This window comes from Heterodontus francisci, chromosome 22 (genome assembly GCF_036365525.1).
Source record: "Heterodontus francisci isolate sHetFra1 chromosome 22, sHetFra1.hap1, whole genome shotgun sequence".
In the NCBI taxonomy this organism is placed as follows: Eukaryota; Metazoa; Chordata; class Chondrichthyes; order Heterodontiformes; family Heterodontidae; genus Heterodontus; species Heterodontus francisci.
This window is the reverse complement of record NC_090392.1, coordinates 70,781,242-70,798,636: the sequence shown is the minus strand read 5'-3', so window position 1 is coordinate 70,798,636 and position 17,395 is coordinate 70,781,242. Positions and strand designations below refer to the sequence as shown.

The window sequence follows — 17,395 nt, the reverse complement described above, 5'->3', positions numbered from 1 at the left end:
CTGTTAACACCTCGAAAATGGATTAAATTTCACATGTAGTGTGGCAGCAACCACACTGTTGTGCTCCAGGGTTCAGAGATGGCATAACTACTGTACCGCAGCGCATTATGTAAGTGAGTTTATATTAATGAAGACTGAAAAATAAAAGTTAACGCCATATTGTACAGTGCTATCGAAGACTTTATCACGTGTACTAAACCTGCTAACTTACAAACAGCCTACAATCATTTCTTTCCTGAAAATTTATTAATTCCCAAGTTGAGCCAAACTGAAGATATTCAGAAATTCAAAAACTGCAACATCAAATATTCATCAGGTCTTTTAATTTACCAACGGCATTAAAATAAAGACAGTGAGTCCAATTTAATAATTAAACTAATTCAACTTCTGATAAAAGGTCACAGACCTGAAACGTTAACTCTGTTCCCCTCTCCACAGATGCTGCCAGACCCGCTGACTGCTTCCAGCACTTTGTTTTTATTATTATTAAGAATTAAACTCATTATATTTTTGGTTGTGTGACACTGCATCACATTTCATTCTGGTTGTCCTTTAACTTGAATATGTTTATTTCGGGGAGATTTATTTTCAAACTCCAAATGCCCTTTGACAGATTTAGGCGCTGCCTTTATTCAGTCTTCTCAGCGACAGGACACACTGAGCACACGTCTCAACTGAAAGTGCTCGAGACCACAGCAGAATCAGTATTCAGTAGGGCTTGGAGTCACCAAGTCCAAATAATTGTACAGGCAGAGATGATGGCCATGTTTGGAGAATTCTGCTGCGACACTCATGTCTGCATCTCTGATTTATGTGCCTGCAGAACTTGTACTGAACAGCAAATAGTATAAGTAGTCTGGATGGAACACATCAAAGACAACCCAGGCAGCGCCACAAAAACTAAACCCAGGATTTAAAGATTAGCAGACACACAATATACTAAACAGTGAGATTATATGGCACACAGGCTCCTGCCTTGGGTTAGAGCGGTACGGCAGTACAGCGGTGTGATTAGCAACGCAGAAGTCATGAGCTCAAATCTCATCATATGAAATTTAATTCAATAAATCTGATAATTTGTGGGATGGCAGCAGGAAAATGACCAATGAAAGCTGGATTGTTGTAAAACCCAACTGGCCCACTGATCAGCTTCAAGGGAATCTATTCCAATATCCTAACTCGCATCAAATTCCATTCACCATCACCTCTGTGTTCCTGACCTACATTGGCTCCCAGTCTGGCAATGCTGCAGTTTTATCATTTTCATCCTTGTTTTTACGTCTCTCCATGGCCTCACCTCTCTCCATCTCTGCAATCTCCTCCAGTCCTACAAGCCTTCGAGATCTCTGCACTCCTGCAATTCTAGCATCCAGATTTTAATCGATCCATCATTGTTGGCCATGCCGTCAGCTGCCTCAGCCCTAAGCTCTGGAATTTCCTCCCTAACCTCTCGCTCCTCCTTTAAGAAGCTCCTTAAAACCCACCTCTTTGACCGAGGTTTTGGCTGCCTGTCCCAATATCTCCTTATGTGGCTCGGTGTCACATTTTGTTTGATAACACTCCTGTGAAGAGCTTTGGGACATTTTACTACGTTAAAGGCACTATAGAAATGCAAGTTATTGTTGTTGTTACCCCTACCCAGTCTGGCCTACACTTGAGTTTGGCCCAAGAAATGGCTGAGATCTACCTCTCAGTTGTAGCAGCAAGTGCTGCACAGACTGCAGCCGACCAGAGGCCCACCCTATCTTGTCAGGGCAACTAGGTATAGAAAAAAAATACAGCCTCTCCGGGGTCAGCCACCTTCCAACAACAAAATTTAAAAAGCATAAGCCAGAAGGTCTCCCCAGTTCAACTCCCAATCCGTGGCGCAGTGGTTAGCACCGCAGCCTCACAGTTCCAGGGACCCGGGTTCGATTCTGGGTACTGCCTGTGCGGAGTTTGCAAGTTCTTCCTGTGACCGCGTGGGTTTTTGCTGGATGCTCCGGTCTCCTCCCACAGCCAAAGACTTGCAGGTTGACAGGTAAATTGGCTATTGTAAATTGCCCCTAGTGTAGGTAGGTGGTAGGAGAATGGTGGGGATGTGGTAGGGAATATGGGATTAACGTAGGATTAGTATAAATGGGTGGTTGTTGGTGGGCACAGATTCGGTGGGCCGAAGGGCCTGTTTCAGTGCTGTATCTCTCTATGACGCTATCTCAGTCAGAGCAGCAAAACTAACATCCGGGCCCCTGTGTTGTTGGCCCAGCTTCTACAAAACATAGTAGGGAAAATAAAGGGTTTGAACATGATAGATTGGCAGGGGAGGGACTGACACTTGGATTAATTAGAAATAAGAAAAGATTTGTTCTGCGACAGTAATGAGTCAATAACCTGGAATGTCACTGAATAAATGATATATATTTTGAGGGGTTTTTTTTTCTGCCTCTCAAACATCAATATATTTTATGGATAAGATGTTCTTTTCATTTTAATAACTCAGCATCCAATTTACCTAGGATTTATATTAAAATTAAAATAGAATGTCACCAGGCATGCAATGGAATGCTTTCCTTCTGCTGGAGCTGTGTTACAGAGCAGTAGACAAGTTTCAGGAGAACATAGCATTAGGACACGGAAGTCAACACCCAATTCTGTACTCCAAAAAAAAACTTAGCAATTTTTTCAATTGTCACCATTGTCTTGTTGAGGGGCCTCTCTAGAATGTACCATACAGCAATGGGGAGGGAGTTGGCAGTTCCCATTACAGGAAGCTCCCAATCTCAATAATCCCACTGTGGCATTGCCAAACACTGCACTACAGAAGGGAAAGTTAAAAAAAAAAAAATTATTAGCACTACAATTTTATTCTAACAGGGAACTTTCTTAACTCCTGGAGCTGATATAACCCTGCCTCCTAATAGCTTTTTGTGAATTCACAGTAGGTTTAAACAAGCTAAAAAGAGTTCAACTTTGTGACTGTAAAATTGTAGCGAGTTGGCCAAACAGATATTTTTCTCTAGCAGATTAACAATTTTTAAAAAAATATTTTCTTTCTCTTGTCCTCCTCTCTTCTTGACAGAGAGTAGTTTCACACATCACTCCACTAGCCATTAATCATGTGTGGACCCAGATTGTGAGCGTATGGGAGCTATTCAAGCCCATGGGGCCAAGCATGGTCCTGTTCTCACCCAAATTCCGCACTGCAGAGACCATTGGATTGGGTCCGGAATGAGGAACCTGATTGATGTGCCCTAACCAGGATACATTGGTGCTATCCTCACTGACAGACCCTTCCTGGCCTTTGTGGCTCAGTTACTTGTTGTAACAACCAAACCTTTGGCAGTGCCCACAATTTTAATCCTTACTTGGACATGGATAAAATCAAAAGAGAGACATCTCATTATGAATGAGAGCTTTGATCAGGTTTTTTCCACTATAATTTGCACCCCATAAATAGACAGATGGCAGCACCAATGCCTTAAATGAAACACTGAGCTGATGACCTTTAAGATACTCACAAGATCAGCTTATTTTTCCCTCAGGAACAACCGTGCAGAAAGTGCAGTCGGAAATGAGAAATTATTTAATTACCATTTTGCTGAAGCTGCATAATCAAGCACGTGATCTGATAGAAACTTATTTGACATTTTATATGGAATTCTTTTTAAAATTACATTCTGCAATTCTATAGTTCACAATCCGTCATTTTGTTTTTTTCTAAAAAATGGGACAGGATGATTTGTGTTTTAGGTGGAAACAGAATGTTCAATCCCTTGTTTCATTTACACTCAGTCAGACATCTAATAGTATTGTGGCACTGTCATCCTGTGCCAGTATGAGTTGACGAAAAGTTGTTTCAAGAAGCCCAAGATTTCTTTTCTGTGATGATCACAGAATACTAATTTTGCCAGAGGCTTTTTCATGCCTAACACATAAAGTGACTCTGCATGGGGATTTTATCTTCTTTTGAAATGCAGCCAATTTTGGAGGAAATGCAGGCAAATTAAATAGAGCGGTGCTCAGTGAATAAAACGATTTCACTGGTTTGTTGCTGCTAGATTAGCACGACCACACTGCTCAAAGACAACTTCACCACTGCACTCCCAGTCACTCTTCATTCTCATAGAACACTGACCTTGGTCAATCATCCAAATAAGCCAAGTAGTTTACTCGCCTGTTGTACTGTCTGGGTAGTGCTAATATCATCTGTGAAGCAGCAAATTGGAAGCTTACAGCTGCACCACTCACTACAGAGAGCAGATAGCTCCATACATCCACACGTACACACGCAGAACAGTTTACCAACTTCCTGCACTTTTGGTGTGTTTTCTACTGAGTGAACAGAACTGATGGGACAGGTGTCAACCTGTAGTTAATGCAATGAAGTAAGTGGTTATATTCCTGGACTTTTACTGATACAGAGGCCTGGACTAATAATCCAGAGAACACGAGTTCAAAACCCACAATGGCAGTTTGAGAATTTGAATTCAGTTTAAATCTAGAAATAAAAAGTTGCCATCAGTAAAAGTGACCATGAAGCTGTTGGATTATCATAAATGCTGAAGAGGTTCACAGACCTGCATCTACTAAGAGCTGGGTAATGGGTTGCCAAACTCATTTATGACGAAGACCACTGGCTTGCAATTTTCATGGAAAAGTAAAAGGAATTATGTAACACAATCCCAATATACACAAGTAGAAATGGCAGAATTCCATGTAATAAAAACAGAATGCCTTACTCAGTTCCCATGAAGCAATGGCTCTGTTTAGGGACGTTTACCATCCATGTCGGTGGAATATATTAAGCGAAGGTATCAGGTGAAATTATTGTCCACTCCCACCTTTTCCCATTTATATTAGTGAGAAGAGCAGGAAAACAGCCTTCAGCTGGGGCAGGCGAGAAGGCACATAATTAGAAGCAGCACCCATTGTGGGCAGAGGCAGCAAATAACCCAGGGTTCTTGCTTCTGAATGCTACCCAATGATCCTTGCTGTGAGTTTACACAAGTTTGGAAACCAGCTGAAAACAGAATTGGTCTCAGCAGCGATTTCCCTCCTGTCCACAATAGCATACTGAGCTTTAATGTGCAGGGTCACGTGTGGAAAGCATCCTTCGTGGTCTAAGTATTGGAGAACCACTATCTAAAGGGTTCATACTGCAGCATGAATTATCATAGTCAGGCAACTCAGGGGGTAATGGTAAAGTAGATTGGACGGTAATTTTTTTTAAAAACATAAAACATTCCCATGGAAAAAACTCCCTTGTACCAAATCATATCAAGAGGAGACTGGATCCATATCAGACCAAATGTTACGTTTACGCCGAGTTGCTGGATATGGTATATGTATCTGATTTACCTCAGAGAAATGCAGATATCACACTTGTATTAAATCACCAACTGGCTTATTTACAGCACTTTAAACTATATTACTTCTTATACGATTTCATTACATGTCTCCTCATAGTCAGTGGGTATGTTTTCTGTAGAAGATTCTAGCTGTGTTTTTTAGTTTCACTTTTAACTCTCAAGCTCCACCCATATGCTTAAGCAATCAAACACAGTGAACACAGCTAAGTGGATAGGCTGATACAAATCAAACCCAGATCAATCAAACAATACACCAAACATTCAGCACACCAACCTGTAGTGCAGAAAGAGCCACTGCCCCACAGAGGCAGAAGAGGGGGTAGATGGGAAACAGGAAGCGTTCCTCTTTGTGAGGTCGAGTGAAGAATATCAGGATCCAGATGTACATGGGTGAAAGGGTCAGCCAATAGGGACGGCCAAGATTGTGCACTGTAACAAGAAAGAGTCAACATTACATCAAAAAAATGGCAGAAAGTCGGAGAAATATTTAGAAAAGTTGATGGGTGGAAATAGTTTTTCTGCTGTATAACTTTTAATAAAGTAGATTGATGCAACCAACTTGCAGTTTTAACAGTGTAGGTTTTATTCTTACATGACAGTAAGGCATAAGACACACGACCCTAGTGCAACATTTTGGATACTTGGCCTTTAATAGTGGCTTACGGAGAGCCATAGTGTGGCAGAAAGTACAGTTCAATAATGACTCTCATGCCAGGGTGTACTCTGGGAGAGACTATTAACAACACATTGAGGAGCGTAAGTTGCATGGTGCGTGCGCTGGTGAAAAGATCAAAGACAGCTTGAGACAATTCATCTGCAGAATTTAATTATCTGCCTTTTCTCATTTGTTTCAACAGTTTTTGTTCTCGTCAGATTCAGATTTTTTTTCAAACTAACTATTTTAACTTGCACTGTTTTGCTTATTCAGATAAATTTATCATAGAATGGTTGCAGCACAGAAGGAGGCCGTTCGGCCTGTTGTGTCTGTGCCGGCTCGCTGCAAGAGCAACTCACCTAGTCTCACTGTCTGGGCTTTCAAGGGCAATCTGCCAGGGATCAGTGGGGTGGAAGGGGTTCAGGAGGACCAGGTTTGGCTTTATGTTGGACACCCCAGTTGTTTTAGGCTAGTTGATAATCAGTTCTAGCATTCTCAATAAGGAAAGGAGAAAAATCAGTTGACATGGTATGCAACTCAGTTATTCATGTTCTTGTTACAGTATGGTTCGTGGTTTAAACAGTTCACATATAGCAGGATTCAGCTGCTCCCCGCTTGCTTATAAACTCTATCTTGCAGAGTGACTTCTTAATTGCATCATTGACACAGCAGTTACTGGTGTGTTGGTATGGTAACAGCAGTCTGGTCATAACTAAAGTTATCTAAAGTGTTGTACTTCGGATTTGAATGTGGGTCATAAATGGATGATTTTGATTTTGTTCTTTGATGTTTTCAATTGGTTGTTTAAACATTTTAGTGTCCATGTGCTTTCAGTTGAATATTTTTTTGTTATCTTGGGGAAAGTTTAGGGAGGAACACAGCCTGGTCAGTGTAGATCAAAGCTCTGTGGAGCATTATCCAGACTGAAAATATCTGCTGAGGCTAAACCAGGACAAGTTTGTGCCAATCTAACTGCTGTTCTATGGTCTAATATGGACAGCTGACCAGGGACATCAACAGCACCCAACTTCCCACACACATGGCTCAACTTGAAAGGAGTGTTTCGATCTATTCGGTCTGTAAGTTCACTGACCTATTAAACGGTAATCATCACAGCCAAAAGTGATTCAATGTACATCACACAGCCAGTGTATAGCAAAACAATGCCACTCACGATAACTAGCCCTATTGAAAGTCTTATCCCCAGTGTCTCTAACACTTTATTGTTCACACAGAACCTATGCAAGTTGTCCTTAATGTTGAGACTGTATGAATATTGGAAAATAGGTGAATAGAGACTAAGATCCATCTAGTTCACCTTCTAGAATCCTGGCATTCGCATGACACGACAAGAATAGAGTTGTTGACTAATAGCAATCAGTCTCTATCAATTAGTCTATAACAGATCCAGGCGTGATCCAAGGTGGAGGGTTTTGGGAACCATACGTGAAAAGTCTCTTGTTCCTCCCCGTCGTTTTACACTTAACACATATCATGTCTCAAATTACTCATACTCCAAAATAAATACTCCAAATTTAGGGCGGCACAGTGACGCAGTGGTTAGCACCGCAGCCTCACAGCTCCAGCCACCCGGGTTCAATTCTGGGTACTGCCTGTGTGGAGTTTGCAAGTTCTCCCTGTGACCGCGTGGGTTTTCGCCGGGTGCTCCGGTTTCCTCCCACAGCCAAAGACTTGCAGGTTGATAGGTAAATTGGCCATTGTAAATTGCCCCTAGTGGAGGTACGTGGTAGGAGAATGGTGGGGATGTGGTAGGGAATATGGGATTAATGTAGGATTAGTATAAATGGGTGGTTGTTGGTCGGCACAGACACGGTGGGCCGAAGGGCCTGTTTCAGTGCTGTATCTCTAAATAAATAAATAAAGCTATCTAATTTGCATTTGAATGAATCAATACGAACTGCTTCCATCATCTCACTAGGGAGTCTGTTCCATCGATTGACCATTTGCTCACTGCAGTATTATTTCCACAGAATGTACTAACAGAGCAATTACAATTAAAAGAATTAAATTGATTGCAAAGCAACGATGTAATCCTGGACCCCAAACTATGCGACTGTTTAATAAGTGTATGCAATACATCTTAAGGGTTTCTGATTGAACAAAATCACTGATGATTGGCAAAAAGGAATGTCAGAGGTGAATTATATTTTTCAGTCACTTTCTGCCATCCTATGGCTCTCCGTAAGCCACTATTAAAGGCCAAGTATCCAAAATGTTGCACTCGGGATGTGTGTCTTATGCCTTACTGTCATGTAAGAATAAAACCTACACTGTTAAAACTGCAAGTTGGTTGCATCAATCTACTTTATTAAAAGTTATACAGCAGAAAAACTATTTCCACCCATCAACCTCCTCTCTCTTTACATTAAATCTGTGAAAGCTGCTCTCTACATGTAAGCTTTTGGTTTTCTCTGTCTGAACCTGCTGGTTTGACACAGACTTTTGCATTGGGCTGATGCAGAACCTGTACCATAACTCTAGTTTAGGATAAACCATTGTGATGTAACTCAAGTTTATTTGAGAGTGTTTGAGACAACCGTGAGTAGATAGTCTGGCACCCCTTTACATAGGTGCTGTATCCTGGAAAGTTGAACAAAGATTTAATACAAAGTTGGCCTTCCCCCAATTAATTATTCTTACTCTGGATTGCTCCTTGTCCTTTTCCATAGTCAGCCTAAACCTAAATACAATGATCATTAAGCTTAAATACAATGATCACTATCCCCTAAATGCTCTCCTACTGATACTTGATCCACTTGGCCCGTCTCATTCCCAAGAACCAGGTCTAGCAGTGCCTCCTTTCTCATTGGACCAGCAATATACTGTTGTAGAAAATTTTCCTGAACACACTCTAAGAACTCTTGCCCCTCATTGCCCTTTACACTACTATTATCCCATGTGTGGATAATTAAAGTCCCCCATTATAACTACCCTATAATTTTTGCACCTCTCGGTAATTTACTTGCAAATTTGTTCCTCCATGTCCTTCCCACTAGCTGGTGGCCTATAGACAACACCGAGCAATGTAACTGCTCTTTTTTTGTTCTTTAGCTCTAGCCAAATTGATTCTGTTCTCAACCCCTCTGGGACATCCTTTTGCTCCAGCACTGAAATGCTCTCCTTAGTCAATACCGCCACCCCTCCCCATTATTTCTCTTTCCTATCTTTCCTGCCCTTCTTTGAGCCAGGTCTCTGTTATAGCCACGTCATCATATTTCCACATGGCAATCTGTGCCTGTACCTCACCAAGCTTATTAACCACACTCTGTGCATTCACATACATGCACATTAACCCTGATTTAGACTTGATTACTTTTTCCCCTTACACTGACCCCACCTAACAACGTACTATTGCCTATTCTAGTGCTACCTATTTCCCCCAGTATTCTGTGCACCTTGGTATTCCTTTCTGATATCTGCTCCCTGTTCCCACACCCCTGACAAGTTACAAGTTTTGCCTCCCTCCAATCTGAGCTCCCTCTCAGGTTTCCATCTCCCTGGCAATCTAGTTTACACCCTCCCCAACAGCACTAGCAAATCTCCCTGCGAGGATATTAGTCCCAGTCTTGCTATGATGCAACCCGTCCATCTTGTACAGGTTCCACCTGTCCCAGAACTGGTCCCAATGCCTCAGAAATTTGATGCCCTCCCTCCTACACCAGTTCTCCAGCCATGTGTTCAATCACTCAATTCTTCCAATCCTTTGTTCACTCGCCTGTGGGACTGGGAGTAATCCTGAGATTACTGCTTTTGAGGTCCTGCTTTTTAATATCCTTCCTAGTTCCCTAAAATGTACTTTCAGGCCCTCATACCCCTTCCTACTTATGTCATTGGTGCCAGCGTGGACCATGACCTCTGGCTGTTCACCCTCCCCTTGAAGAATATCCTGTAGCCACTGCGTGACATCATTGATCCTGGCTTTCACGGAATGAAATGCTTTATAGGATGAGTATTGGATGCCAAGCAGACAGTGAGGGAGAAAAACAGAAGATAACCAGAAGCTACAGTCGAACAGATACGTCTCGAGCAGGACTTAATTGGTGGGGCAGAGACACAGTGATGCGTACAGCTCAGCATGGATTTACAAAAGGGAAATCATGCTTGACAAATTTACTAGAACTCTTTGAGGATGTAGTTAGTAGAGTTGATGAGGGGGAGCCGGTGGATGTGGTTTATTTTGACTTTCAGAAGGCTTTCAACAAAGTCCCACATAGGAGATTAACATGTAAAATTAAAGCACATGGAATTGGGAGTAGTGTATTGAGATGGATAGAAAATTGGTTGGCAGACAGGAAACAAAGTGTAGGAATAAATGGGTTTTTCCAAATGGCAGTCAGTGACTAGTGGGGTACCACAGGGATCGGTGCTCGGACCCCAGCTATTCACCATATATATTAATGACTTAGATGAGGGAATTAAATGTAATATCTCCAAATTTGCAGATGACAAAACTGGGTGGGAGGGTGAGTTGTGAGGAGGATGCAGAGAGGCTTCAGGGTGATTTGGACAAGTTGAGTGAGTGGGCTAATGCATGGCAGATGCAGTATAATGTGGATAAATGTGAGGTTATCCACTTTGGTAGCAAAAACAGGAAGGCAGATTATCTGAATTGCTATAAACTGAGAGAGGGGAAGATGCAACGAGACCTGGGTGTTCTCGTACACAAGTTGCTGAAGATAAGCATGCAGGTCCAACAGGCGGTAAAAAAGGCAAATGGTATGTTGGCCTTCATAGTGAGAGGATTTGAGTACAGGAGCAGGGATGTTTTTCTGCAAATATACAGGGCCTTGTTGAGGCCACACCTGGAATACTGTGTGCAGTTTTGGTCTCCTTATCTGAGGAAGGACGTTCTTGCTATAGAGGGAGTGCAGCGAAGGTTAACTCGACTGATTCCTGGGATGGCAGGACTGACGTATGAGGAGAGATTGAGTCGGTTAGGATTATATTCGCTGGAGTTCAGAAGAGTGAGTGGGGATCTCATAGAAACCTATAAAATTCTAACAGGACGTGACAGAGTAGATGCAGGAAGGTTGTTCCCGATGGTGGGGGAGTCCAGAACCAGGAGTCATAGTCTAAGGATACTTAGATGAGGACAAATTTCTTCACCCAGAGAGCGGTGAGCCTGTGGAATTCGCTACCACAGAAAGCCGTTGAGGCCAAATCATTGTATGTTTTCAAGAAGGAGTTAGATATAGCTCTTGGGGGCCAAAGGGATCAAAGGATATGGGGGGAAAGCGGGAACAGGTTACTGAGTTGGATGATCAGCCACGATCATAATGAATGGCGGAGCAGGCTCGAAGGGCCGAATGGCCTATTCCTGCTCCTATTTTCTATGTTTCTATGACCCATTTGCCATATATAAAATACAAAGGTACCCACAGTCCTCTTCTGCTACAGATTACCCACACCGTCCACTCAAGTATAATCATGAACACAAACAATAAAAAAAAAGTGGCACCTATTACAACAGTCAGGAGCCAACAACATCATAGCACTGCTTAAACATGGCACAAAATGGAGTCACAACAACAAAGAGTCAAGAAAACAAACTGCACAGAAATAGCTTACAGTAAAAGTTAATGACAGTAACCACCCATCGACAGAATTATGAAGATGTCACAATACAGGAGTGTACAAAGTAGGAACACGTACAGCATATTCCCACAGGAATGAATACAATGCATACTTATTTTCCCAAAGGATCAGTTGGTAAAAGAAGTTTGTGACTGAGCTTTACAATACTGGAGTGCCCAGGTTTGTTTCCCAGCCTTTATTGTATTAGCTGATCTAAGATAAGCACTGTAGCAAGTTGGGTTGGTGCAAGACACTGTGGGAAGGGTGAAATAATTCAAGGTTCGTGCTGAACACTATCCAATGAACATTGGTGGAAAGTTTACAGGGGTGGACGTAGAGAGAAAAGTAGGACTGGGAGCCATCTGTAATGTCCCCTAAAGTTGACTAGCCTGCTGACACTTGAGTGTTTGGATTCACATTTGATTAATGGTAACTTGAGCAATGTAGCTGATGCGTGAAGTCTACCGCTTGACATTCAACTGTGGGGGGCATTGCATGCACATCCAATGTCCACACATACGCACTTTCCAGCAGGATCAGAAAGAGTCCAATTGTCCTTCTTGCTTAGCCAAGGAGTTATGGCCAATTGCAGCACTCCTATAGCCATTCCAGCTGGAGAGATGGTGGCGCAGTCACTAAACTAGTAATCCAGAAGCCCAGGCTAATACCCTGGAGACACAGATTCAAATCCCACTATGGCAACTGGTGGAATTTAAATTCAATTAATTAATAAAAATCTGGAATTTAAAGTTTCATGGCTCCATTACGGAGATTAGCTATCATCGATTGTCATAAAAACCCATCTGATTGACCAATGTCCTTTAGGGAAAGAAGTATTCCCTCCTTACCTGGTCTGGCCTACATGTGACTCCAGATCCACAACAATATGGTTGACTCTTAACTGCCCTCTGAAATGGCCTAGCAAGCCATTCAGTTCAAGGGCAATTAAGGTCAGGCAACAAAAGTTGGCCTTGCCAGTGCCACCCACATCCCATGAAAGAATAAAAAAAAATTTGCCAACTCAGCTTAGGCTAGAAATTAAACCTGCAGCCTTCATGTACTTGTATGGTTCAGTACCACACCAGGAGATGGACTTACTCATTTATTCTTCTACAGTATAATTCCAGTTTAAGGCAACTTTTCAGAGTACAATTTAATTTGTCAGAAGTGCTGCCTACAACACCTGATGGTTTTTGGAAAGTTAATTTTTCCCTCCCAGACCTTCAAGGTTGCTGTGAGATCTACTAGCAGATGTGCAAGAGTAACCCAGCGTGACACTTTCCAACTTTCTCTCCTTACCAGGCAATTCCTGGCTCCTGCTCAGGACCTCACCATCCTGGTACAACTGAGATCACCAACTCACCATGTGAAGGAGCACGAGCACAAGTATAGGAAACAGGAGACTTTGGGAATAAGAAAACCCATTTTTTTGGTTGCTCTGAACTCCAATTTCACATCATAACCCTCAATCTCCTTTATGTCCACATTTGCTTTTCTCTACCTTATGCTGTTGTGCTCAATGGCTGTACTGAACTATCATTCCCAAATATATGTCCTTTAGCTCTTGAACTCGTTAACGTTATCAATCTCTTGCACAATCTTCAAAAGCCACACCGCTTCATCACAGTGCACCAGACTACAATTTGCAATTTTTTTCTCTTAAAAAATTATTGATCAATTTTAAGTAACTGTGTTTGTATTTCTGTATGGACATATGGGGCAAATCTCTTGCTCTTTTATTCAACAGACCAAGTGTCCAGTAAAATGGGTTGGACAGTCTGTGGGAGTATTCATTTCCAGGCAAGTTCCACTGCCTTCCTGGGATTCACTCATCGACATAGGTTTTCTAACCATATCATTTTACTGGTCTAGAAAACCTACAGAGTAAATCTAAGGAAAGAACAGACTGTGCAAGTATTATGACTCTGTGCAATTTAGTGAAGCTGACTATAGGAACCAATATTAAAAATAAAGATGTTATTTAAGAAATGATTCAAACCAAGGTCACGCTACAATTAGAGCTTTTAACAGGTTGAAAAATAATCCCAACATTTTAGCCTTAAACAGAAGGGCAACAACAACCACCGAATGATTGAGTGTCCTTGGAATTACACTGATGGAACTTGTTTACTGCATGGAACAGACAAAAACATAAGGAGTGATTTACTAAATGTCAGTGAGGTGAAGTTAGGTTTGAAAGGATGAAGCCAGGCATTATGCTGCTCTTTACTGACAGGCTGTTGGCACTGTACCCATTAGCTTCAGATGCCATTTAACATCAGCCACTGATCACCTGTGAAAGCATCAGAAAATTAGGAGGCAGTCGGATTCAGTTATTCTTTGGGAGTCTTGAGAAGGCTAGAACTCTTTCACTAAAAGGGGGCAGCTACTTGTATACTGTGTACAGTTTTGGTCTCCTTATCTAGGGAGGGATATACTTGCACTGGAGACAATTCAGAGAAGGTTCACTAGGTGAAGGGGGTGGTCTTATGAGGAAAGGTAAGCAGGTTGGAGTTTAGAAGAATGAGGGGTGATTTCATTGAAACATATAAGATTCTGAGAGGGCTTGACAGGGTAGATCCTGAGAGAATGTTTCCCATGTGAGGGAGTCTAGAACCAGGGGATCTTGTTTCAGAATAAAGGATTTCCCATTTAAGACGGAACTGAGGAGGAATTTCTTCTCTCAGAGGGTCGTGAATCTTTGGAATTCTCTCCCCCAGAGAGTTGTGGAGGCTGGGTGATTGAATACATTCAAGGCCGAGATAGACAGATTCTTGAACTATAGGGGAGTCGAGGGTTATGGGGAACAGGCAGGAAAGTGGAGTTGAGGCCAAGATCAGATCAGCCATGATCTTATTGAATGGTGGAGCAGCTCCAGGGGCCATACAGGCTACCCCTGCTCCTATTTTTATTGTTCTTATCCTATGTTCTTATAAAAGGGCATTTGGTTAAAACAAGGTTAACCCTTTAAGGAATACCAGCATCAAAACCTAAAAGTTATTTTTTGCCACACAAAAAAATTGAAAAGAATAATCTATGTGTCCAAGCTTTGTTTCAATTGTTTCTGTGATTTTCAGGACTAGCTGCTTCTCTAGAGAATTATAATTTGAGAAAGTCCAACAGGTATCTCCCTGGACTTCTCCGGAGTGCCTCTTAGTGACTGGTTCACGAACAGCATCAAGAAGTGACTAGGAAATATTGCTTGCTCAGATTAGTGTCCTGCAAATGAGGATGACGAATGGAAATCAGCAAAGAAAAAGTTTATAAAAAAAAAGAGAAAGCAAATAACCACAACAATATGATGGAACCTGCATTATCCAACTGTGATGGAGGACCTCCCCACACCCCAATCATCAGGCTGTGGATATTGAAATCTGGTGGTTAACTGACAGCCCAACATGTTTTGCTCCGACATGGTTCAGAATTCAGAGGATCAGCGATATGATTCAAAGTCTTGGTATAATTCAGCTGCAAGTTGGACTTGCAAACGTTAAATCAACCCACACCTGCACACTGCCAGACAAGTTCATGTGTTTTTTTTAATCTAAGGACTGAAATGAGGAGAAATTTCTTCACTCAGAGGGTTGTGAATCTTTGGAATTCTCTACCACAGAGGGCTGTGGATGTTCAGCTGTTGTGTATATTCAAGAAAGAGACTGATAGATTTTTGGACACAAAGGGAATCGAGGGATATGGGAATCGGAAGGGAAAGTAGAGTTCAGGTAGAAGATCAGCTATGATCTTATTGAATAGTGGAGCAGGCTCAGGGCTGTATGGTCTACTTGTTCCTACTTCTTATGTTTGGACTTTTTGTACTGAACTATTTACAGCCCCACTTGAGCAAACAGTTGTGTTATTTTCATCTGTAAATTCATATTTGACATCCTCACGCTGGATCAAAGCAAGATCTGCAAAGCCCAACATTGTGTACGTCTGCAATGGATGATTTAAAACTTAAGTATTTTCAAGTCAGATAGTGGAAAAAAAACATTTTATGTTTGTTTAAATACAATGACATTTCAGCACTGAAAATTATTCATACCTTTTTCAACTCTCCACTTCTAAAGATAACTTCCTCAGACTTTTTTTTTTAAAAGTAGGTTTTCCTTAATTTGCCTAAAGATTGCTTTCCTAAACTGAATCTGTGAATCTACTCCAGATGGGCTGTGTTCAGATTATTCAAATGCGAAAGGTAAATATAACCCGATAGTGCTCTCTAGTGGTTTAGCTTTTGGAAGTCACATTGCTGAGTCGTCCTCTACGGCTTGCTTTTTAAAAAAATTTGTTCATGGGACATGGGCATCGCTGGCTCGGCCAGCATTTATTGCCCATCCCTAATTGCCCACTGAAGGCATTTAAGAGACAACCACATTTGCTGTGGGTCTAGAGTCACATGTAGGCCAGACCAGGTAAGAACGTCAGGTTTCCTTCCCTAAAGGACATTAGTGAGCCAGATGGGTTTTTACAAAATCAACAGTGGTTTCGTGGTCACCATTAGGCTAGCTTTTAATTCCAGATTTATGAATTGGATTCAAATTTCACCATCTGCCATGGTGGGATTCAAACCCATGTCCCCAGAGCATTAGCCTAGGTATCTGGATTATTGGTCCAGTGACATTACCACTTCACCACCACCTCCAACAATATATAAAGTGCAAAGGGAAAAGGTCAACAAAGGCAGCAGTACTCTTAAAAAAAAAGGAAACACCCTTGTTTGTGGAAGGATATACTTGCATTGGAGCTAGTACAGTGAAGCTTCAATAGATTGGTCCCTGGGATGAGGGGGTTGTCCTATGATGAGAGGCTGAGTAAATTGGGTCCATATTCTCTGGAGGTTAGAAGAATGAGAAGTGATCTTATTGAAACACTCAAGATTCTGAAGGGACTTGACAGGGTATACAGTGAGAGGTTGTTTCCCCCGGCTGGGGAATCTAGTGCAGGGAGGGCACAGCCTCAGGATAAGGGGACGACCATTTAGGAGTGAGATGAGGAGAACTTTCTTCACTCAAATTGTTGTGAATCTTTGGAATTCTCTACCCTAGAGGGTTGTGGATGCTCCATCGTTGAATATATTTAAGGCTGAGATAGGCAGATTTCTGGTCTCTCGGGAATCAAGGGATATGGGGAGTGGGCGGGAAAGAGGAGTTGAAGCTGAAGATCAGCATGATCATATTGAATGGCGGAGCAGGCTCAATGGGCCGTATGGTCTATCTCTGCTCCGATTTCTTATGTTCTTAACTGAAAGACTTTGAGGAGTCTAGCTTAAGTCTTGGCTTTTGATTAGATATCCTGATTTGCTTAATTCAAAATTTACCTCACAGCTAAAATGCCAGTAGGTGGCAAGAAATGGTGAACATTTAGCCGTGCCTAGAAGTTGAACATCTAATTGGATTTTATCATGAACAGTAAGGGGAACAAGGGACACTGGTACCTTGTTTATATCCCACCAATCCTATACTTGCACAAATATGGTGCATAGATACTTTGAGGCCAAGGCTTAGGAGGTTAGTTTTTATTTATTTGCTTTATTTTTAAGTCTATTGGCTCCTGACCTCATGTTGGGATCTTGACCCCCGGGCACTGATTCGCCTCCAGAACCTAACTCCAAATGAGCACTCTTTGCATGAAAGCGTTGATAATGAAACACAGACGTTTGTGGCATAGGAGAGGCTGGCTGACTGACCCATTGTGTTTGTGGCAACAGTGGGCGTTACTTTGATCAGACAGGGGTGAATGCAGGGATCATATATCCAAGCCCATTCCTGGCCCGATGTTCACACACATGCACTTTCCAGGA

At 42.0% G+C, this 17,395-nt stretch overlaps 1 protein-coding gene across 3 annotated transcripts in view; it reads right to left on the bottom strand.

Annotated features, from left to right (window-relative positions):
• The window catches only part of alg9 (ALG9 alpha-1,2-mannosyltransferase), a 265,182-nt gene that overhangs the window by 135,033 nt on the left and 112,754 nt on the right, over positions 1-17,395 (bottom strand). For all 3 annotated transcript variants that reach the window (XM_068053983.1, XM_068053985.1, XM_068053986.1), the window contains exon 10: positions 5,623-5,777. In XM_068053983.1, the coding sequence (XP_067910084.1) occupies positions 5,623-5,777 (155 nt within the window). The remainder of the gene's footprint in view (positions 1-5,622; positions 5,778-17,395) is intronic.